The following is a 25,381-nucleotide window of genomic DNA, read 5'->3' on the forward strand; positions in this document are numbered from 1 at the left end:
AGTCATCTGACCCTAGAACAATGCATTCAGCAGTGATATTTCTCTTTTTTTGTGTGTGTTCACAGCTTCAGAAACATAGTTTTGTTTGTAGAAATGATTAATATTTGTAAGTGCTGCTCAAATCCCTGTGGACCTCCTAAACATGGCAAAATGTGTTCATGAAAAAAGTGGACACTGCAAATACAGCAAGGTAATTGTTTTTTAAATAATATGGGAATAATTCCAAGGCTTGGGGGGGGAGACGCACACAGATAAAAGCCAACTTGTAATGAACTGTATTATCAAATTGAGAAATGCTCACCAAAGAAGCAATTATGTACTCAGTTCAAGAGTAAAGTAAGATACGCTTACTAGACATGTTCTGTATGACTAGTATGACCATATATTTGTGGTAACTGGGAAAAGTTGTATTGATAAGCCAGCCAAACACTCAGAACTAAAATTATATTCATTGAATGCTGGAGAAGGTATAATAAAAGAATTGAAGGCAGTATTTTAAGTCATATACACATAAAAGCCGTGCTGAATTTGTATAGGCATATTAAAATGTCACTATTTCTGGACTGTTGCTGTTTTAGATGTAATAATATGTAAAGACATTCAACAAGTGAGTTTTAGCATCTTAATTTCACTGTTTGGATTACTGGTCCATTTCTTCTGATTTCAGACTCTCTGATGTAACATACGCAGCAGGCAAGTGAAGCTTGATATTCAAATGCAGTATTACATGTTTTGGGCTACATGTATATTTCCCCCAAAACTCTGAAGACAAGTATAAACATAAAACCAGAGTGCAAACAATAATTATGGATTACTTTATCTAGCATTTTGAGTTCTAAATGTAGTTTAACATGTTCTTTTTGCTAGACATCAGACTTCTACATACAAATACAGGACAGCCAGGCGATCAGGCCCAGTCAGCATGGATTTATGAAAGGCAGGTCCTTCTTGACTAACCTGATCTCCTTCTATGACAAGGTGACCTCCTTAGTGGAGGAAAGAAAGGCTGCGGGTGTTCTCTCCCTGGACTTAAGTAAAGCCTTTGACACTGTTTCCCACAGCATTCTCCTGGAGAAACTGCCACCTCATGGCTTGGATGGGCTTACTCTTTGCTGGGTAAAGAACTGGCTGGATGGCCAGGTCCAAAAACTTGTGGTGAATTGATTTAAATCCAGTTAGCAGCTAGTCACAAGTGGTGTTCCCCAGGGCTAAGTATTGGAGCCAGTTTATCACTGATCTGGACAAAGGGATCAAGTGCACCCTCAGTAAGTTGGGTGGGAGTGTTCATCTGCTTGAGGGTAGGAAGGCTATACAGAGGGATCTGGACCATCTGGATTGATGGGCTGAGGACAGTTCCACGAGGTTCAACAAGGCCAAGTACTGGGCCCTGCATTTGTGTCACAACAACCCCATGCAACACGACAGGCTTGGGGAAGAGTGACTGGAAAGCTGCCTGGCAGAAAAGGACCTGGGGGTGATGACAGCTGGCTGATTATGAACCAGCAGTGTGCCCATGTGGCCAAGAAGGCCAACAGCATCCTGGTTTTTATCAGAAATACAGGATGTTTAAAAAAGATGGGCCCAATTTCAAAACAGTATATTGGCAAATTGGGTCCATCTTTATGAAACACTCTCTGTTGTGGCCAGCTGCACTAGGGAAGTGATCGTCCACCTGTGCTCAGCACTGATGAGGTTGCACCTTGAATCCTGTGTTCAGTTTTGGGCCTCTCACTACAAGAAAGACACTGAGGTGCTGGAGTGAGTTCAAAGAAAGGCAATGAAGCTGGTGAAGGGTCTAGAGCACAAGTCCTATGGGAGCAGCTGAGGGAACAGGGGTTGTTTAGCCTGGAGAAAAAGGAGGCTGAGGGGAGACCTTATCGCTTTCTATGACTACTTGAAAGGAGGTTGTAGTGAGGTGGGTGTTGGTCTCTTCTCCCAAGTACTAAGTGATAGGATGAGAGGAAACGTCCTCAAGTTGCGCCAGGGGAGGCTTAGATTGGATATTAGGAAAACTTTCTTCATGGAAAGGGTTATCAAGCATTGGAACAGGCTGCCCAGGGAAGTGGTTGATTCACCATCCCTGGAGATATTTAAAAGACATGTAAACGTAGTGCTTAGGGACATGGTTTAGTGGGACTTGGCAGTGTTAGGTTTATGGTTGGACTCTATGGTATTGGAGGTCTTTTCCAATGTAAATGATTCTATAATTCTAATGAACTAAAAAAGCTGTAATATTTTTGATCTTAAAAATGTTTCACATTTATACCCCTGAATTTTTCATTTGTCAAAATGGATCATTTCCCTGTGAAAATTTAGCATTTTTTTGTATGTTAATGTCATGGTTTAACCCAAGCTAGCAATACAGCCATGATAGCCACTCACTCACCCCCTCCTCTTCTCCTCCCAACAGGGGAGAGAATCAAAAGAGAAGGGAGAAACTTGGATTGAGATAAACAAAGTTTAATAAAATAACAAAATACTTATACACTACTAGTAAATATATATATGAAATAGAGTATAAAATAAAAGATTCTCAATGTAATTCCCCACAAACTCAATCCACACCGACCAGCCAGTCCCAGGTAGCAACGCCTAGTCTCAGCAGCTGATCCCAAAGAGAGAAGAAAGAGGAAAATGGCAGAAAGACTTAGAGGCCTCTGCAAAACGGCAAAAGGCTGAGCTAAATGTCCTGAACCAAACTCCCCTGGCTCGAGAGAGAAAGCACCCCAGAGCAAGCAAGAGCTAGAAGGCCTGAGAGAGAGAGTGGGAAATCAGAAGATCCCGACTCTCCTTAAATATGAAACGTGATTCTAATGAGATGGAATGCTCTTATTGATCAGTCTGGATGTCAATCAAGCTCTGCCCCATCTCTGCCCCCCTTCCTCAATGCCTCACATCTGTGGGCAGAGTGCTCAGAATGTCCTTGGCTCTCAGACTAGAGCAATTAAAAACATTAGCTCTGTGCTGGGGTGTTATCTTTTGTTCTCAAACTATGTCCAAATAATGACCATGCTAGCTATGAAAAAGAAAGGTTTCTAACTGCACGAAGAAAATTAACTCATTTTCAGTCAAACCAGCACAGTTAAGAATACACATTGCTATAGCATAAGAGTGGAATGCAGTAGGCAGCAGTGGCTGGAAACCTTAAGATGAACTACTTCTCCTGAAATTTGGAAGAAGCAGAGTTAGCTATCTGTGCTCTGGTGCCTTTGATTTCAGATAGTTAAATCTTTTTTTTTTTCAGATCCTCCATATATAGTGCAGTCTCCTTCTGAAAGTATGGAGGGGAGGGACCAGTTAGTGGCTATAGAATTTATTGGCAGATTAAGAGGATCAAGCCTTAAGCCCTTTAAGACATAAAATGGTCTTTAATACAGGTTACCAAATCTGATTATTAAAAAAAAAAACAACAACAACAGAACACAAAACTTTCAGAATAATAGGCAAAAACCCAAGGCCTTTTATGTATGTACAGTTTTATTCACTGGCTGTCACAGAGAGAAGGAAACTACCTTCTTATTTTGAATTTTTATGGTCCAGTATAATATGCTGAATTATGCTGTGATAATCTTTATAATCTCAAAGTCTGTTTAAGAAGGGCTGTATGCCAGATTCTCTTTACATTCTAAACTATAAATTCTGCAGATTTATTATATAGCTTTTCTTTATGTGAACTCATACCAAAATGTTTTGCTGACATAAAATCAGGATTTTATGGGCTTTCTGAGAAAACAGTGCTCTAAACAGGTGATCTGATGGAAAGCAGACTGGTATTCTGAGTCAGTGAGGATCCCGAACTCTTACTATGAGATTGCCGACTACAAAATCCTGGCATGAATCTGATCACTTAAATCTGCCTACCTGCAAGGTGAATGGAGTACAAAACTGCTCTGGATGTTCAACTGAAAGACTTGTAGAAAAATCTCACTATGTTTGAATGCCAAAAGTTGTTGTGTGTGGTTTGTGTGGTTTTTAAGTTCCCTTACAAAAGACTGGACTGGATAACAAACAAAATGTAATGCACATGCGGAAAAGTGATGACAGCCTTCAATGGTATACATGCACATTTGTATGCACTTAATTAGCTATTGCTCCTGAGGAAAAAGGTATGAGAATTATCTTGGGGAGTTCTCGGAAAATAGCTTTCCTTTCAGTATTTTTAGAGTAAAGGAAGGTTTTTGATTATTAAAACCAAACTGAACCAAAAAAAAAACAAAAAACCAACCAAGTGCAAGGACAGAGTAAATGAATCAGTTTGCCTTAGTTTGGAAAACATGTAATTCATGTAAGATAAGAAAGAGATCTATAAATCATAAATGGTATGGTGAAGGAAATATTGAATTATTTCTTTCACTCTTTCTCATACTAGGAAAGAAAAGGCCCCTCGATAAACTCGTGGTGCTTTAAAACAGCCTACAAGTAAAGAAAAAACAATTAAACTCTTATTAAATGCACCTCATGTACTTTGTGGCAATAATTTCCACAATGTAATTATGGACACTAAGTGTATATGTACTCTAGAAAGAGACATACCCATCAGTGGCTATTAACAAGGATTCAGATTAGCCATCAGCTCAGAAACTGTGGCAGGTGCACCTCTTTCCTCATTTCTAGATCAATGGACCACTATGGTGTACACACCCCTTGGTTGACAGACAGATCTCTTGGCCAATGAAACACCTTGGTTGAGAGAAGTTTCTAGACCACTGACCATATATGGCCACAGCTCAGATTCAACTAGGGTATAAATAGAGGCTGCTGGAGACTCTATTTTGAGTTGGTCTTTTTTTTTGGAGCAGTGGGTCTCCAGTTGGACTCTTAGGTCAGTGGCACCACCTAAGGAAACTCCTTGAGGATGAGTCTCATATAGATGAGTGATGAGATATTGTTTATTACAGAGTTGTGCAAGCCTGGGTGCTTGAATAAAGCCAGCATACCAGAAAGAAAAGTAACAGCCATCGTGTACAAAATCTTGTCACTACTTGGGGCAGTCCTAAAGAGCCAATTGGTTACACATTTGCATATTAGTTACATAATCATTTTAGCATGTAATGAGCAATGTTCAGCTAAAGGACACTTCATCCAACAGTCTCAAGATATGTGTTAAAACAAGACTAAATGAATTGTATTGGCTTCAAAATGTCTAAAGCTGCAAGGCCAGTAATGTCTGTAGTTCATGATGAGGTGTTTTGCAAGTCACTCCTAATCTTTGTTAGAGTAGCAGACTGACCTAAAACTGAAAGGATTTATATATCTTTAGGTTAGCAGTTGCTGGCAGTATTCATTCTTTTAAGTGATAATGACTACATTTCCCCCCTTTGAGACTTATTTGTATGCATCCGTATATCAAATAAGTCCTACCTTTTCTAAGCTCTTTTAGTGACTGCAAGACACAATGCTTTATCACACATTGCAAAATAACATACAAGCATACAAATATTACAATTGCTAATACAATAATTACAGTCAAATTCTTAATCCACATCTGTAAATCAGGAATCCAGGATATCGGTCATGCCCAAACTTCTTGAAATCCATAAGAGGTATTGGTTTTCTGTACCTCATGAAAGACTGCAGTATGTTTCCAAATCTCCTTTAACTCAGTCATGATTCTTTTGGGTTGATCAACAATGAAATGAAGTGTTTTCCCAAAAGTGGTCCCTAGAAATAATAATAGGAATTAGAAATTCTTGGCTGTCCATACATAAGCATTCCATATTGAAGTCACGGTACGTATGTGCTTCATCAAATTACATAGAATCATAGAATCATTTTGGTTGGAAGAGACCCACGGGGTCATAGAGTCCAACTGTTAACCTAACACTGGCACTAAAACATGTTCATAAAAACCTCATCTGCGCATCTTTTAAACACCTCCAGGGATGGTGATTCAACCACTTCCCTGGGCAGCCTGTTCCAATGCTTGATAACCCCTTCAGTGAAGAAAGTTTTCCTAATCTCCAAACTAAACCTTCCCTGGCATAACTTGAGGCCGTTTCCTCTTGTCCTGTCATGTGGTACTTGGGATAAGAGACCAACACCCTCCATGCTACAATCTCCTTTCAGATAGTTGTAGAGTGACAATGCCTCCCCTCAGCCTACTTTTCTCAAGGCTAAACAGCCCCAGTTCCCTTGGATGCTCTTCATGAGACATGTGCTCTGGACCCTTCATCAGCTTCATTGCTGTTTTTTGGATGCACTCCAACACCTCAATATCTGTCTTGTAGTGAGGGGTCCAAAACTGAAAAAGGATTCAAGGTGCAGCCTCATCAGTGCCAAGTACAGGGGGACAATCACTTCCCTAGTCCAGCTAGCCACACTATTCTTGATAAAAGTCAGGATGCTATTTGCCTTCTTGGCCACCTGGACACACTGATAGCTCATATTCAGCCATCTCTTGACCAACACCCCCTTTTCTGCCAGGCAGCCTTCTAGCCACTCTTCCCCAAGCCTGTTGTGTTGCATGGAGTTGTTGTGACCCAAATGCAGGACCTGACACTTGGCCTTGTTAAACTTCATACAATTGTCCTCAGCCCATCAATCCAGCTTGTCCAGATCCCTCTGTATGGCCTTCCTACCCTCCGCCAGATCAACATTCCCACCCAACTTGGTGTTGTCTGCAATCTTACTGAGGGTGCACTCAATCCCCTTGTCCAGATTATTGATAGAGAGATTAAACAGAACTGGCCCCAATACTGAGCCCTGGGGAACACCACTTCTGACCAGCTGCCAACTGAATTTAATTCCATTTACCACAGCTCTTTGGGCCCAACCATCCAGTGATTTTATCACCCAGGAAAGAGTATGGCTGTCCAAGCCATGAGCTGGCAGTTTCTCCAGGAGAATGCTATGGGAAACAGTGTAAAAGGCTTTAGTAAAAAGTCTAGGTACACAACATTCACAGCCTTTCTCTCATCTACTAGGTGGGTCACCTTGTCATAGAAGGAGATCAGGTTAGTCAAACAGGACCTGCCTTTCATAAACCCATGCTGACTGGGCCTGACCATCTGGTTGTCCTGTATGTGCCACATGATGGCACTCAGGATGATCTGTTCCATGACCTTCCCCTGCACCTATGTCAGACTGATAGGCCTGTAATTACCTGGATCTTCCTCGTAGATGAGTGTCACATTTCCCAACTTCCATTCAACTGGAACCTCCTCGGTTAGCCAGGACTGCTGATAAATCATTGAAAGTGGCTTGGTAAGTGCCTCTGCCAGCTCCCTCATAACCCTTGGGTGGATCCTATCTGGCCTCATAGACTATTGTGTATATAAGTGGTGTAGCAGGTAACTGTTTCCCCTTTGATTATTGGGGTTTCATTCTGCTCCCTGTCCCTGTATTCCAACTGAGGGGGCTGGGTACCTGGAGCACAACTGGTCTTACTATTAAAGACTGAGGTAAAGAAGGCATTTAGTACCTCAGCCTTTCCCTCATCCTCTGTCACTGTGTTCTGCCCAGCATCCACCAGAGGATGGAGATTCTCCTTAGCCCTCCTCTTGTTGCTCATGTATTTATAGAAACATTTTTTATTCCCTTTTACAGCAGTAGCCAGATTAAGTTCTAGTTGGGCTTTGGCCCTTCTAATTTTCTCCCTGCATAATTTCACGGCATCCTTGTAGTTCTCCTGGGTTGCCTGCCCCTTCTTCCAAAGATTATAAATTCTTCTCTTTTTCCTGAGTTCCAGATGAAACTCTCTGTTCAGCCAGGCCGGTCTTCTTCCCCACCGGCTTGTCTTTCAGTGTACAGGGACAGCCTGCTCCTGCACCTCTAATTTTTCCTTCCTGAAGAGCGAGCAGCCTTCCTGTACTCCTTTGCCCTTCAGGACTGCCTTGCAAGGGACACTCAACCAGCTTCCTGAACAGCTCTAAACAAGTCTGTCTTCCAGAATTCTAAGGTCGCAGTTCTGCTGGTCCACTTCCTTAGTTCTCCAATAATAGAAAACTTGATCATTTCATGATTGTGTTGCCCAAGGCGACCTCCAACCATGACATCATCCACGAGTCCTTCTGTGTTTGCAAACAACAGGTCCAGTGGGGCGCCTTCCCTAGTTGGTTCCCTGACCAGCTGTGTCAGGAAGTTGTCTTCCAAATGTGTTACAACCTATCTAGTAAAATTATTATTTACTTATCATTTGTTTCATTTGTTCACTTTTTTTTTTTTTTTTTTTCCTGATACCTTTCTAAGGGTTTTGGAAATATATTAGAACTAGATTAAAATACCTTTTTAAACTACTTTAAAAAATTTACAAGAAATGAACAATTATGTACAAGACATTTAGATTTTTTTTTTTTTTTAATCATCCTATAACAGATGGGCTAAGTGGACATGCAGAAGTACATCCTGAACTTAAAAACCTAATGTTTGTAGTTTAACTACAGAGTGGAATGTCTGAACCCAGATTGAAGCTTTGTGAAATGAAGATGATTATTTGAGGCATTTTGAACTTCAGGTTAAAGTATCTGATGACAGAAGATTATGAACACTTTCGGGTTTACAGGTTTTTCTTTATACTAGTGAGGTGTTGTCTTGACTGAAGTAACTGAAAAATAATTAAAATTAAGGCTTTAGTGTTGCAAGAACAGACATCTAGTCTGTAGTCTGCAGTGGGACTACTTCTAAAAAGTATGTAAAAAATTTTCCATTTTGGGAAAGCTTTTTTTCTTTTGTTAATTATTACAAGAAACTTGAAATCTTTTACTGGTTTCAGATAGTTGTCTCTTCAAAATAAAATTGCTTTACTTTTAGCAATGAAAAGATATTTGAACTCCCAATCACTAGGAAAATATGTTTTAAAAAGTCATCTATAACAAAGGAAAACTTCTAAAATGTTTATGGCGACTTCCTGCTGTCCCAGCACATCCCCTTTTCCAGCTTCGTTCTGACTAAAGAGAATTCATTTACTTCAAAATTGAATCTTAGTATCATAGAATATCTTGAGTTGAAAGGGACCCATAAAGGTCATCTCCCTGCTCCATAAGAGTCTAACTCCCTGCTCCTTGCAGGACTACCTAACACTAAACCATATGACTAAGAGCATCGTCCAGACATTCCTTGAACCTGACAGGCTTGGTGCCATGACCACTTCCCTGGGGAGCCTGTTCCAGTGACTGACCACCCTCTCAGGGAAGAACCTTTTCCTAATGTCCAATCTGAACTTCCCCTGATGCAACTTCATTCCATTTCCTCATGTCCTATCGCTGGTCACCAGAGAGAGAGGAGATCGGCACCTCCCCCTCTGCTGTCCTTCTTGAGGAAGTTGTAGAATGCGATGAGGTAACTCCTCAGCCTTCTCTTCTCCAAACTGAACAAACCAAGTGACCTTAGCCACTCTTCATAAGTAAGTCTTGCCCTTGACACCTTTCACCATCTTGGTCGCCTTCCTCAGGACACACTCTAATATGATGTCCTTCTTAAACTGAGGTGCTCAGAATTGCACACAGTACTCGAGGTAGGGCTGCACCAGTGCAGTGCAGAGGGGGACAATCACCTCCCAAGTGAATATTTCAGGCTGGAAGAAAGTGTGGATGAAGCATGCTTGTTATCTGAAGATAATAAGATATTTAACAAAAAGATACTGGCAGATCACATTTACATTTGAGTTTTTTGTGCTTCCAGTAAGAACAGTAATGAAACCATGGATGTACTTTTTCAACAGAAAGGAGCACTTCAAAGAGTTTTTTTTCTGTTAAATAGAAGCCATGGAGATTTGCTGGTAGTTTTCTCTCCTTTATGTTTTTCTTTCTTTCTTAGCCACCCTGAAACTGGTTGCTGTTGGCAAACTAGCAACGATTAATTGTGTTGTTGATTATAGACTGATTTATTTTCAGATCTCAGTAGATAATGACTACCTAGGCCCCAGAAGAATTGAGAGTCTGCAAAAAGAATATGCTGATTGGCAGAGAAAAGCCCACATGGCTGTGCTTTCTATTCAAGATCTTACAGTTAAATACTTTGAAATAACAGCTAAAGCACAGAAAGGTAGCTATTTTCTGCTATCCTGTACTTCAAATAACAAATCTTTAAAAGGTTATTTAATGTTTACCATGTTCTGTATCATACTGTGTGATTGATTTAATTTTTTCATCAGTCCTTCATAAGGAAAATGCAGTTATCACTCCCATTTGTTTATTCTTGTGTTTATTAGAATTTTTCACAAATAATCCTTTTCAGAACATCATCAGAAGCGAGCAGAATAGAAATTGTAAAATATAGTTTCACAACCACTTTCTCAATGTGATTGTATTACCTTCACTGTACATTTGCAAAGGATTTAGGGAACATAGAGTCCCTGATGAATTCTGTCTTCTGTACTGGAAATGGCAGACCACAATTGCAAGGGCAAAAACTCATGGACTCCACACAATCCAAAATGAATTCAAGCGAAGCCATTTATTACAGAAACAAGCCTCCTTATATATGCAGTTATTTCCTGATCACGCGTCCACGCTCCAAGCATGCATTAGCTGATTGGATATTGTCCATATTCATGAGCTGTCCACGCGCCCGAGTCTCACTGCTAATAGGTCTGTTGATTTACGTCTTGTTATTGTAAAACTGCCTCACTCCCACAGCAGGTCCTGTTTTCAGCTTTCGAGCTGGCCTTGAAATTCCTTTGGGCCTGGCTAGCTCAGAAATAAATCTCCATCTAATAGAAACCCATCCACACAACAACCTCAAGAAAATCCCTCAAATCTCCCACACACAATAGTGTTTATTACTTTTCAATTAATTTCCTTTTCCTGTCTCCTGTGTATTCCTGTTTGTTTCTTTGCCTTGGTGATAGTGGTTGTCCAACCAGATAAATGAGCTGTACCCCTGGGAGAAAATCTTTTTCGATGTGTAAGTTTCCTGTCATCTCCCTGCATGACTGCCAGATCTGTCTCAAGAGAAGTAGTCACTGCAAAATGATTCCTTTCAGTGATGACCCAAATTAAGGATAATATGAAACTCCATCTTATCTTGAAAAAGTGACTAAACCAGTTCAAGCATGTTGGAATGAATTTAATTGGAGAAAATTCTAAATGTGTTTAATCAATTTGGTTCCTTTACTTGTATGAAAAAGGCAAGTAAAATACCCCATTAGTTGTCAGAGAATGTATATTTACAGCTGCTTATTTTTTTTGTTTACATGTTGTTTTTATGTACAGCAATCAGGATTGTGGGGAAAAACACTGGGTACTGCCTGTAGACTGTTGACAACCATAGACCTTTGGTGTACAGATTGCTTTCATTTTGTTATGTTTTGGGTTTTTTTTTTCCCCCTGCTGATCACAGGGTGGTCTTACATGCCAAAATATTAACAGATGATAGAGGAAAAACACATGAGAACAAAAGGTATTTTTTATTACCTAACAACAGCATGTAATATATTCTGGCACCTAGGGACTGAATGCTACCCCTTTGGTTCTGTGACTCTCATGGCTTTTGCTTTGCAAAGCTAGGTGTACAGCATCATGTGATTGTTCTGTATATTTAACATGGTGAAAGTCTCATGTGTCAGCCTAGATGATGTCTGGGGCTCAAGAAGAGAAAGTCTGAATCAAGCAAGGGACTACTGCTACTCTGAACTCTTACTGAAAAGATTCTCATTGATCTCTGCATATTAAGGGCAGATTGTACTTTGTTTAGATAATTTGAATTAGTTTTGTAAAGCAATTTTGAGGTAAAAAAATAGATGTTAATATTTAAATTTAATTCAGTATTCTTACAGAATCATGCTTGAGGTCAAGCTGAAAATTTGTTTTAAATTGTAATTCTTATTTTACTCTGCATATTTGTGTTAAACTTATGACTGCACTGTAAAAGTTATCAAGGGAAACTGGAGGCTTTAGTAGCTGATGATTGGGGCTTTCAGAAGCAGGAAAAATTTGGGATGTAGTTTAAGGCCCCATGATAATATTAACCAGATATTTTTATTGAGTCAAGAGTTCTGAATGTGTGGTTCAAGTGTTCAAGTACTGTTTATTCTGAATGGTTCCTCTGTGGGTAACAAAAATTTGAATTACAATGATTAAATTATCAAAAAATAGCTAATTGCATATTTATAAAAATCCTAAGAATATTTACATCTTGGATATGAAGGTTAATGCTCCGTAAAATGAGAACTCTCTGCTAAGAGAACTTTGTATGTTTTTGGATACAAATGTGTACATAGTCTCTACAGTAGAATCACTAGTGATCTGAAGACTAGACTGATAAGCTGTCTGCTTTTTCTTCCTTTCTCTAGCTGTGTATGATCAAATGTGAACAGACCAGAAAAAATTTGGTAAGGCAGCATGGGCAGCAGCAGTAGAACGTATGGAAAAGCTTCAGTATGCAGTTTCTAAGGAGACTTTGCAGTTGATGTGTGTTAGAGAAATCTGTTTGGAGCAGAAGAAACATACACTGAAGGAGGAAGTAATTTTTCATACCAATAAATAGAAAAATAAAACATGCAGAAAATAAACCTTGAAGAATGTTGATGTACTGGGGTGGAGGGGGCCAACAAAAAAACAACAGACTTGAAAGTAATTATTTTTCAGCTTTTAATAATAAAAGTCTGTATTTTAAATTCTGCCTCATTTTACCATGTTAGGCAAATGGAGTTGTAGTGTAGGTGTGGTGGTTTTTGTGCCACTTATTTTATGTTTTCTGTTCACTTTTTCAGCTGTCCTCTGAGATGAATAAAATGAAGAGAAGGGATAGGAACATAAATCTGCTCCTGTGTAATCTCAAAACTTTAGCTCTCAGAGGCATGATCACCTTTTTGGAGTAGTTTTGACATTCCAGATGGAAGGCATCTGAACATTAGTAAATATACAGATGACTAGTACTGCACTCTCTTGTCTCGGCTTACCTTAATAATTAAGGCAGTCTTCCAGAGAGGGTTGTGCTAGCTACAGCTTTCCTGATGAAAGACTGTGTTTAAATGTCTTAGCAGAATAAAAACCACATTAACTGGATTTTATGACACCTCCTCAAAAGCAAAAATGCTGCTGTGTGAACCAACACAGGCAGGTCACAGGAAATAACCAGAGGCCACGAATGCAATTGCAAAGAGTGAATTTATTTTAGTTACCTCACTACCAGGGGATCTCCAAAACACCACTTAAGCTCCTGGGCAGAGGTGACACAGACGGAGGCGCAGGCGCTGCGGAATTCAGCCCTGGTAGAAGATCACTGGGCCTGCTGCATTCGCCTGTATCTCAAGGCTTCAAGCAGGCACAGCCTTCTGCTGTGCCCTGCTCTTTCTCACAACAAAGCAGGAATCTCAGGCATAATGATAAGGTGCCTTAGAGTTTCTCAAAGGCCTATGTTATCTAACACAGAGGTTCTATTTGTCACGCACACAAGGTCAGTAAAACAATTAATGTGATGTATATGTTTTTTCTACACCCCAGCTACAGTCACTTGAGCATATTTACAATGATCCTCCTCACAATTCTTGTGGTATTCCCATACAGCTAAAAATCCTCTTTTAAAATATGTTGTCATGTGGATATTCCATGCTAAGTGCTTTTTGTCATGCTAATGTTAATTTACATTGTATCTAATCGGTTGCTTGTTTTTTAAAGCATTTTTCAAATCTTTTAGCAAAATTTGACTAAACTGGTGTCTCTGTTATGAAAAGGTTATCCAAAGAACGCACAACTTTAACACTGTATAGATTGGCAGATTTCCAAGCCTGGTAGACGATGTACCTATTTTAGGAATGTCTGTAGAAGATAGCGTTATCTGCAAGGAAGAGAGAGTACATGCAAGCCTCAGAGCACAAAAATAAAAAGTTTGCTTCATTTCAACGCTCTTTATATTTAGAAAGCCAAGAGTTGTCTAGAAACCTGAGTTTATCAGGCTGCTGCCATCCTCAGCTAAGAGTTAATGAGAGAATTCAGAAGTACCAATTGGAAATATTATATTTAATATGTTCAGATGTTTAGGGCAGCCATGCATTGTCTTTTTCCTAGCACATCTTATTTTTCTCCCAGTGGAGTCCTTCCATGAATTTTTGTTGAATGAGATCTCAGTCTGGTAAATGAATGATTTTTTTTTTTTTTTTTTTTTAATGTACAAAAGCATTAGGGGTTGGATAGAAAAATGAGAGATTTGTTGCAATATAGTGAGAGGATGGAGGACTCTGAACTGAGAGGTTGGGGCTTTTTGGGAAGGAGGAATGAGGAACATCTGATGGGCATACATGGGCATGATGCTTTGAGATAGTGTGTTACAAGGTATAGAGAGGTCTGGATCAAAACACAGTTGATGGGGAGATATCAGGACCATCTTCTGTTCCAAAATGTCATAGCCGTAAGTGTACAGAGTTGTATATGACAAAAGTGACTGGGAATCCCATATTGGAGAAGAAGGGTTGCAGTCTTATAAAGAAAATATTTGGTGATTATTTTAGCCGATGTATTTGGAAGAGATGACAGTAAAAAAAAAAAGTGATACAGTTTGTCCTTTAAGCTTAAGAAGTGAAGATCTTTGTGCTGTTTTTCTCATATAAATTTGCCTCCACTGAGAAGGAAAGGGAGACACATGGGAAATAATATACTTGTTTCTCTTGCACTTAATAATTCCCTCTACTCCAAATCTAAAGCCACCTTGCTGATTGATGTTTTTTAAATTGATTTTTTAAGATGGACAATAAAAATGTTCTGTTTTCTGTGGTTTTTACTTAGCATGTTAATCAGGCACTTTTTTGTTTCCTAAAATGTATTCACACTGTAATTATCTAGAAAGCTACTACATTTTCCAAGTTATGATATGCATATCACCTGTCTCTCACCTGAGCAGTAATAAAATGGAATTGTCTATGTATAATATTTTTTTAAAACTTTTATGAATAATTGCCTGTTCAGGAACAGCATCTTCTTATTTTGGTTTCAAGACAGAGTTTTCCAAGTTCAAAAAGACTTTGAAATAAAAACTATTTTAAGTGGTCATTGTGTTTAAAGAAAATAAAAAGTGGAAGGTTTAAGGACCTCAAGTGAAGTAATGGGGTGCATTCTATAGACAAAACTTGTAGTCATAGTTAGGCTTTTAATAATGCAGTGAGAAATTATTAGAAAATTACTCATAAAAATGATAACCCACTTTGGATCTAGTTATCAAAATCCCACATAAGTTGGTTTATGTTTGTTTGTTTTTATAACTTTATTAGATCATAATTTATTTTTATACTGTTTTTCTCAGAGAATGACTAGGTAATCTAATTTAAAGAGTATTAAAGAGGGCAAACCCCAGCATTTGAAGATACTTTTTTTGTTTGAAGGATTTTGTGCACCACTGACGTTTAATTCTCATTTGCCAAGAGAAAGGTAAAAGATCAGGTATTTATGGTCACTTTAAACCAACTCATTGCCGTGTTAGAAAATCAAAACCAAAATACCTTCTTGGACAAACCATTTAGCTACTTTTTTCTAGGTGTAGAAGATAAAAATGGGATATTCCTTTAAAAAGATGTAAATGCTGGAGAAACAATTTATCAGTAAGAGTTTGAGTTCAGAAATAATATACTGAAATAATTAAAATTCAGAGAAAAGACCAGACACTGTTGGTGTTTAACAGGTTGTCTATGGATTTTTGAACACTTAGTCTTGAAAAATAAAAGACTATCTAAAAATAGCGGTACACCCTTTTCATGGGGGAAAGATGTTTCTTTTAGTGTCTGAAATTTTTCTGATTGTCCAGGTTACTAATTGTGAGTGATCATCTTAACCTCATTTTTTATAATATTGTATCCTGTAGTATCATGGCCTGACTATAATTGACTCCTGATACTTAATTGGTTGGAGGAATACTACTGTTCCACAATTTGCTAGATATGAGTGAGAGCCTGACTTTTATTAGTGGTCAGAGTGCTCCTTTGTTTCCCATAAAATAATTTAGAAATTCTTTAAAATCATTTTCTGTTGGTTTTGTGGATGAGCTTCCACACTTAAAGACCCAAGCTTTTTTCTCCGTTTTACTCCCTTCTTCTTAGATTTCTCAGACAGCAACGGTAATGAATTAAAATTAGAGAGCAGTCAGGATTCACGAGTTGGACTGAAACATGACTTTGTATTCTTTTTGAACAATAATAGATTACTTAAAAGACTGGATAATAGAAAATTTAATAATAGCTATTAATATGTATTGCTAGGGAAGAGTATTACAATTTTTTTTACTGTGAATTACTTTGTAAGTTGACAGCCCATGAGAATGACCATAGTCTTATAACTTGGTAGCAACATGACTGAGCTGCCAATGCAACAGGGTGGTACAGCAGCAGATGCTCTCCAGTCTGTCAAATTAGGTATTTTCAGCAAAAGGAGAGGTGTTAGTGTCACCGCACATGGACTTGTGAGATTTCTTCTATATCTTTCTTCAATGTGTTTCTGATCACCCAAGAAAGGTTAGTTGGAGCAGTTGCAGGGAGAGCTACCACAATGATGCTGGGAATAGGGTCTGTTTTACAAGAGGATTTGAAGTAGTTTCAGCAAATAAAATGAAGGCTGAGATGATACAAAATTGCTCTCCACAAATATACTAAAGGGAATAAATATTAGTTAAGAGCAATGCATGTTGCTGTTCAGTGCTGGCACAAGAACAAATGGTATTATCTGATTGTGAATACACTGGAAATAGGGAAGAAGTTTTCTGGCAGTTAGGAGGAAGTATCTGGAACAGGCTTCCAACAGGAGTAACAAGCAGAGTTTTGTGGAAGCTTTTCTTTTGTTTTGTTTTTACAAAAGCAGAGTAAGAACAATAACATGGAAAATATGTTAATAACTCAGTCTATGAAAGCAGTTAACTTTAGATTTGTCAGAAAGCATTCCACGGTGGTGTAAAGCTGGATTTGATAGCCCTCAGTTCTGTATTTCATGTTTGGCTATTTTTCTGTTAATTCTGATGCTTCTCATTTTAGTACATGGTTATAGTTCTTGTCAGAGGCTTTCTGTTTTTATCCATTATATCTTTGTTTATCTGTGTGTAGATTTATAGATTATACTTTCTGCCATAGAACTGTTAAGAAATCTAAGTTCCTGCTTAAGTTCTTCGCTTACTATGAAGGAGACAACAAAGACCTTAAACACTCTTACTAGAATTAGGGCCAGAAAGAATAAATTATTTGCTTAAGTTAATGGAGGAAGTTGTAGCATAGCAAGAAATTGAACTCTGATTTCCTCAGTTCTAGTTATTTGTCCAATTGCAAAATGTTTATTTCATATAATTACTTTCTAATTTTAAAGTTCTATGTGTTTCACTATGTTGACCAGCCTGAGACCTTTTTTATATGCATATCATCTTGAGTAACATCGCACTGTACATACAAGAGAACCATGTGATCAGGCCTAGTCAGCATGGGTTTATGAAAGGCAGGTCCTTTTTGACCAACATGATCTCCTTCTATGACAAGGTGACCCACCTAGTAGATGAGGGAAAGACTCTGGATGTTGTGTACTTGGACTTCAGTAAAGCCTTTGGCACCGTATTCCACAGCATTCTCCTGGAGAAGCTGCAGCTCATGTCCTGGATGGGTGTACTGTGATGGATAAAGAACTGGCTGGATGGCTGGGCCCAAAGAGTTGTGGTGAATGGAGCCAAATTCAGTTGGTGACTGGTCACAAGTGGTGTTCCCCAGGGCTCAATATTTGGGCCAGTTCTGTTTAATGTCTTTATCAATGATTGGGATGAAGGGATTGAGTGCACCCTTAGTAAGTTTGCAGATGACACCAAATTGGGTGGGAGTGTTGATCTGCTGGAGGGTAGGAAGGCCATACTGAAGGATCTGGAATGTCTGGGCTGAGGCCAATTGCATGAAGATTAACAAGGCCAAGTGCTGGGTCTTGCACTTGGGTCATAACAACCCCAGGCAGTGCTACAGGGGAAGAGTGGCTAGAAAGCTGCCTGGAGGAAAAGGATACAGGGGTGTTGATTGACAGCTGGCTGAATATGAACCATCAGTGTGCCCAGGTGGCCAAGAAGGCTAACAGCATCCTGGCTTGTATCAGGAAGAGTGTGGCCAGCAGGATGAGAGAAATGATCGTGCCACTGTACTCGGCACTGGTGAGGCTGCACCTTGAATACTGTGTTCAGTTTTGGGCCCTGTGGAGGGGTTTTGATAGATAAAGATTTGTTGCTGAATTAGTCAGGCTCAAAGGAACCTCAAGGCCGCTTCGAGAAGCTGAGAACAGAATCCGCTGTGAGAAAGAGGGGCGTTCCTCAATCAGCGGGGTCCTGGCGTGGCGTGAATCATCGGACGTATCATCAGTGAGACTCCAGCGCATGGACAGCCCATGATACTCATTTAGCGAATCCATGCTTGGAGCGTGGACGCGTGTTTAGAATATAGTTGCATATATAAGGAGGCTGGTTTCTGTAATAAATGGCTTTAGCGTGATTCACATTGAATCAAATTGTTTGCTGAGTCCTTTATCGCTCCAACAAATGGTGACCCCGACATGATACTCTGAACAGCGTACCACTAAGATTGGGGAAAAGCCTGGAGCGGCCCAGCCGGAGGCGGATCAGCTGGACTGAGAACCGGGCAGAGGCGTACGGACGTTCTGCAGATAAATTTTGTTGAAGAAGGCCCCGGAAAAGGTGAGCGGCTGGGAGCAGGAGGAGGGAAAAGTGAAGTTATGGGGCAAAATATATCCTCGAGGAAGAAGCTATAGTTAAACTCCTCCTGCATATTCTCTCTATGACAGGACTTAAATAGGAAGAAAGTAACATATGTAGACTATTAATTCGGTATAGAATTAATGGCTACCCGGGAGAAAACGAGAAGGCTTTTAAATGTTAACTTTGGGACGATAAAGGGCGGAGGTTGTGGAATAAGGTCAGCAATGGAGATGATAAAGAAAGTAAATCATTAGCGACTACATGGAAGCTTATAATTTCCACCTTAAAAGACTTTAAGGCTGAGCGGGCTGCTATTGCTGTAATTTTTCTAGCGTTGCAGCCTGATAACAAACCTAAAAATGACTGTGAAGTTTACCCGGATCATGTCTTTTGACCCCCTCCCCACTCCATCTCCTGTTGTGCTGTCGGCACCCCCGATGATACAGCAGTCTGGGGCGGAGGGAGGAAAATTACCAAGTGGATGGACTCCTATACCATTACCCGACTCTAGAGAAATCAAGAAGTCCAAAGGACTGGAGTCAGACAATTTGTCAAAAGAACTGGTGAAAGCTGAGAATGCTAAAGTCGTAAATAAGTGTAATATCAGTCCTTTTACTGATTCGTGTCCGCCTTTACCGCCTTCTATCCCTCTAACTCCCACAAAAGAGCAGAAGGAGTTGCCAGATAAGAACTGGGCAAAAGAACTGTGTGAAAGATCAGATCAGCTATTAGCGAGTGAATCCAACAGTCAGCAATGCGGTCATGCTGATCGTGACGGGAAAGAGGATGTGCCTGGGGACTCAGGTTATATGAATAATTATGATGCTAGAAAGTATTGCCGAGAATGTGCATTGTTCCGCACCCCCCTGTTACTAATGATTCTCCAGCACCGTTCAAGTCCGTATTATCTGATGACTCGGAAGAGGATGAGGGTTTGAAGCATTTTTCTTGAAATGTTAAGTATGTGTACGAGTTGCCCTGAGATCAGATAAGAACCATGAAAAACTCAAGCAAAATTAGACCTATGCAATGTAACAGCTATAGATCATCTAGGACAGAACAACGGGGATTCGTTGAAAGGGTCAGGTATCCCACAACTCCTGGAAGAGACACTAATTGACACACCACAACTACAGACACGATAAGTTTCTGAAATCCTGAGGCAGTCAACAGATCTTGCATATCAAGCTATGAGAAAGGTGTCGATGGGGCTCCCGCGCGCACTGACCTATTTTGTCAGGGAGACCCAGAGGTACCTCCACCTGGCTGAGCAGTATGCGGCCCAGAGGTGCAATGCAAAAATTGATATATTGTCTTAAATTAGTGTGACTGTGATCCATCTGCATATTTGAACTGGGTATTTGGTTTTTACATCTGAGCTCAGTATTTTAGTTTGCATATTCATATTTGGTACCAAAAGAATCTTGTTTGGGGAGATAATTACAAAATGGGAACTGGTTCCACTACTAAAATTCCACCTTGCCCCTGCCTTAGGATGCATCCTTACATATTAGAGTATATTAATTAAAAGTAATTTGTAATAATACATTTAAGTAATGTAACTATTGCTGAGCTACTTGGAATTGCATATAAAGTGTATTGTGGTTGGAATCAAATGGGAAAATAAAAGAGCAAAATATCCCAGGCCTGTGCTTAAACATCAATTTCAGGCCTGTGTGAAGCTGCAAGATAAACTCAGATCCTTGTAAGTGAGGAGTTTGACGGAGCCTCCTACTTTGTACTAGCGATTACACCAGCTGCGTGGCCTTGGCTATATCTAAACTGCAGCAAGAAGAGAGAGGAAAAAAAAAAATAAATGGAAAAATCTGGCTGCCCACTTTTAAAGCGGTGAAAGGCGGTTTTTCTCTCCCCCCCCACTGCACCGATGTTGTAATACTGAATGGAGCAGTCTGAGAGTGAAATTTAAAGGCATCCCTAGCAGATCCGTAGTTCTAATGAAACTCGAAAATTAAACCAAAAATTTGTTATTAGACTTATTCTGTGGTAACTAGTTGTAAAAGACTTCTTAGTAAATTCACCGTGATAGTTTTTGGCATCATGGGAAAGAAAGAAAGACAGACAGTGTGGGGTTTTTTTTTAGACCAATAGAATGCCAAATTTGGAACAAAGTTTTGCCATATGAATTCTTGTATTTGCCAGAAAGCCCTATACCTCTCTTGGGTCAAGATTTGTTAAGTAAATTGTAAGCTAAAATAACATTTTCTGAGAACTCTGTTTAGTTGCATGTCCTACAAGATGCTGCTTGGATGGTGCAGATCTGCCTGCTGCAAGTGAGAAATCTCCAAGGAAATTCTGAATGCTGTATTTCCACCAGTATTAACAGCCAATGTTTCGATAAAGCAAACACTACACTGATAGAACTGAAACAGGACTTCGATCCGGTAAGGGAAAACAATATCCAATAAATATGACAACCAAAATGGACTTAGAGACTTTGATGAATAAATATATGACAACCTTACAAGCTAATTGCATTCGATTGGACTTGCAGATTTGTCTATGAAACAACCTGTGGCTATTGTGGGACAGTATCATGAGATTGCTAACACACTGATATACCGATTGTTATATACGAGTTGTCACTCTGATCAAGAAAATGCAGGGAATGAATTTAAGTCTTAATAGGCCATGATCCTTTTGTTATATATGTACCATTTGTGAAATTTAATTCTGATTTTTTTTATTTGTAATCTATGTCCTTGTAAATTGCACTGGCTGATTTTCTTAACAGCACAGCTTTTGGCATGCCTAAATGTAAATTGCTGCAGAACCTGCAACTCTTTAACATCAGCTCAGAGACCGTACTTGTATTTGGTCTGATCCTACATACGTGCAGACTTTTTGTTGATGGTTCTGGGAAGTCTCATAAAGCTGTAGTGGTCTGGCATGAAGATAACATTTGGCATCATTCTGTAAAAACTATTGAAGGTTCAACCCAATTAGCAGAATTTGGGGCAGCTTTACATTACTTAGAGCTTTTTAAGGAGGAACGTCTAAATTTGATTTGTGATTTTGAGTACGCAGTTAAGATCCAATGCACATATCTTATTCTGAACTGGTTTTGTTTTTTTGTTTTGTTGTTTTTTGTTATTTTTGTTTTTTAGAAAAAAAAAAAAAAAAGGGGGGGGGGGAGGAAGTAGGGGAAACACCACAAAACAAATTGTCAAACACACTCTATGTGATGAAATACTTTGTAAGTATGACCCAAAACCATGCTAAATCAGAAAGAACCTACATTAGTTATCGTCAAATCATTAGTTAATGGTGAATGGAAAAGGCCACATCAATTGACAACCTAGGGAAAAGGTTATGTTTGTGTCATTACAGGCCAAGGATCGAAGTGGATTCCCTCGAAATGGGTCAAGCCATGGCTGAATAAAGACAACAGAGCTTCAATGAATGCAGATGGACAGGAGGGAGATAAGTTGTGAGGACTCTTTCAGATGTAAACCATGGATCCTAATTCATTGTTATAGATGCTCACAGACCTGGTGCTCTAGAAGCCTATTAGCAAGCAGGTGGTGTACCTTCTGTCGAGAATGGCAATTTGAACAAACAGCAGGAGAGCCAAAAGGGCGATATTACGCTTAGATAGTCAGTGCAAAGATGAGGTAAATTTATGAGACATTCCTACCATAATATCTACTGCACTCCTTCTTCCTAGTCAAGAAGCTGGTAAAGCTTTAGGAGACATATCAAAGTTAAGCTATTGGTCTTTTAAACAGGCTAATCTAACTTCTGAGATACTAACTCAATTATTAGTAGATGTTGGTGGTATTAGGCATACTACTCTACAAAATCACACAGTTATAGATCTTGTAACACTAGGTCATGGTTGTGAAGCATTTGAGAGAATGTGTTGTATTAACTTGTCTGATCCTTCTGAATCTATTCATAATACTTTAGACAAACTAAAACAGCACGTTAATAAGATTGTCATAGTAGAATTAGGGTTTGACAAATGGTTTAAAACCTTGGGAATAGGTGGGTAGTTGTTTGATCTTATGAAGTAAGGCTTAACTGCATTATACGTAAGTGTAATTATGTTGTTAATCACATATTGTATGTTGCAGTGTATTTCAAAGATGATTCAGCGTGCTATAAATAAGGCCTGGCTGGTTCAAGAACAAAAAGGGAGAATTGTGGAGGGGTTTCTGTTAGATGGAGATTTGGTATTGAACTAGCCAGGCCCAAAGGAATTTCAAGGCCAACTTAGAAGGCTGAAAACAGGACCTGCCGTGGGAGAGAAGCAGTTCTACAATAACAGGGCCTCAACATGACGTATATCAACGGTCCTATCAGCAGTGAGACTTCAACGCGTGGACAGCTCATGAACATAGATGATATCCAATTAGTGAATGCACACTTGGAGCGTGGATGCGTGATCAGAGAATAGTTGCATATATAAGGAGGCTTCCTTCTGTAATAAATGGCTTTGCGTGATTCACATTGAATCGGAATGCTGAGTCCTTTATCACTCCAACAGCCAACAATATGCGACAGAGCCTGAAAGATCTCAACAAAGCATTACGGAGAACGACAGGGCCTGACACAGCTTGACAGAGCCTTACAGATCACGACAGAACCTGGCAGCCCGACAGGGCCCAAAAAGCTTGAAAGAGCTCAACAGTGCCCAATGGAGCCTGACAGAGCCCAACAATACCCAGCAGAGCCCGACAATACCCAACAGAGCCCGACAAACCCTGACATGGCCTGACAGAGCCTGATAGAACATGAGAAAGCCTGACAGACCACGAGAAAGCCTGACAGAGCCCCACAAACCTGTCTAAGGGCAAGAAAGCTAGACAAAACCTGACAAAGTCTAACAGAACCCGACATGGATTGAAAGAGCCTGACAAAGTCCAACAGAACCCGACAGAGCCTGACAAGGCCTGACAGAGCATGACAGTGCTTTACAGAGTCTGAAAAAGCCTGGTCAAGCAGAAAGAGGCCAAAAAAGATTGACAGAGACCAACAGAGCCTGACAAAGCCCAAGAGAGACCGACATGTTCTCGAGAAAGCCACAAAAAGACCAACAGGGACTTACAGAGCTCAAAAGACTCTGACAAAGCCTGACAGAGCCCGACAAAACCTGAATAATGGCAAAAAAGCCTGACAAAGACTGACAGAGCCAGACAGGGATAGAAAGAACCTGATAAAGCTCAGCAGAGCTTGACAGATCACAACAGAAACCATCAGAGCCTGAAAGAAAATTACAGAGCCCCACAGGTCCTGACAGAAGCTGTCAAAGCCCAACGGGGACCGACAAAGCCCGACAGGGATCAAAAAAGCACAACAAAGCCAAGCACTGCCCAGCAACACTTGATAAGGCCTGACAGAGCCAAAGAAAACCTGACAGATGCTAAGCAGGCCCCACAGAGTCAGACAGAAGCTGACAAAGCCTGATAGAGCCCATCACAGTACGAAAATGCCATAGAGAGCCCGACATAGATAGACAGAGCACGTCCCATTGTAAAATACCTTGACAGAACATGACAAGGCCCGACGGAGCCCGACACAGCTCAACAGGGTTTGACAAATCCTGACAGATCCTCATAGCAAACGATATAGCCCAGCAGGACCTGACAGGCTGAAAAAGTGCCAGACAAGGACTGACAGAGCACGACAAGGCTTTACAAAACCTGAAAAAGCCTGGTAGGGCAGAGAGAGCCCAAAGGAGCTTGACAGCGCCTGACAAAGCATGACACAGATTGACAGTGCCCTATATGCCCCAAGAAAGCCTGACAAAGCCTGATATGGCCCGACACATCATGACAGAGCCCAACAAAGCCTGGCAAAACCAAACAAAGCCCAGCAAAACCAAACAAAGCCCAATAGATCATGACAGAACCCGAGAGAACCTGACAGAGGGCCCAACAAAGCCTGAGAGAGTGTGACAGGACCTGACAGACCATGACAGAACCCGACAGAACCTGACAGGGTCTGACAGAGCACGCCAGGGCACAAAATGTCTGACTCTGTGGGGCCTGCTAGGGCTCTGTTGAGATCTGTAAGGCTCTGTCAATCTGTGTCAGACCCTGTCATGCTTGGCAATGCTTTGTTGAGCTCCTTCAGGCTCTGTCGCGTTTTGTTGGCCTCTCTCAGGCCCTACTGAGGCACAGAAATGACCTTACAACCCCTGAGATTGTTAACAAGGTATGTATTTACATATTTATTTACAGCGCTGGAGACACGATGAATCATTTCGCTTAATAAGTGTGTAAATTTCTAGTCGCTGTGAGCTTGAATAAATGCAGTAAAGTGTTACATATTAATGAAATGCCTATGAATTTTCATAACCTGTCCCCGAGAAGGCGGGGAGACCATTTCCATTGTCTCCACCTCCAGCTCCTCTTGATTGCAGCTGCACAGTGATCGTTAACCCGGGTCCTCTTCTCTCTACATGGTCACCTTTGGTCCAGTGTGATGAGTTGGTTAGGACTCAGACTGCTGAGTTGGTTAAAACTGGCTTATCTCCTGTCCTGTGCCCAAGTTTCTGTTACCTAGTTCACCCAAGGATGCACCCAAGGATTATTATCTCTGCAAGGCATCAGCGAACTCCTGTTTCTCATACAATAAATTACACAAATCTAAGCAAGTCTAGGCAATAGTGATGTGGATTAAAAGGTTAGCTCTCTGTTAGCTCTTTAAATCTTTAAGTGTTAGTTCTTTAAGTGTTAATTAGATAATTGTTAATTCCCTGTAACATTGCTGGACTCTATAGTTCACTGCCAAGTGCTGTTAGGATTTGTCAGGCCCTGTTGAGTTCCGT

The 25,381-nt window shown here is 40.1% G+C and overlaps 1 protein-coding gene across 1 annotated transcript in view; it reads left to right on the forward strand.

Moving 5' to 3' along the window:
- The window catches only part of LOC135577210 (junction-mediating and -regulatory protein-like), a 138,771-nt gene that overhangs the window by 86,709 nt on the left and 26,681 nt on the right, over window positions 1–25,381 (forward strand). The window contains 2 exon segments of the mRNA XM_065045106.1: window positions 9,831–9,981; window positions 12,230–12,399. Coding sequence (XP_064901178.1) covers window positions 9,831–9,981; window positions 12,230–12,399 — 321 coding nt within the window.

This window comes from Columba livia, chromosome W (genome assembly GCF_036013475.1).
Source record: "Columba livia isolate bColLiv1 breed racing homer chromosome W, bColLiv1.pat.W.v2, whole genome shotgun sequence".
NCBI lineage: Eukaryota > Metazoa > Chordata > Aves > Columbiformes > Columbidae > Columba > Columba livia.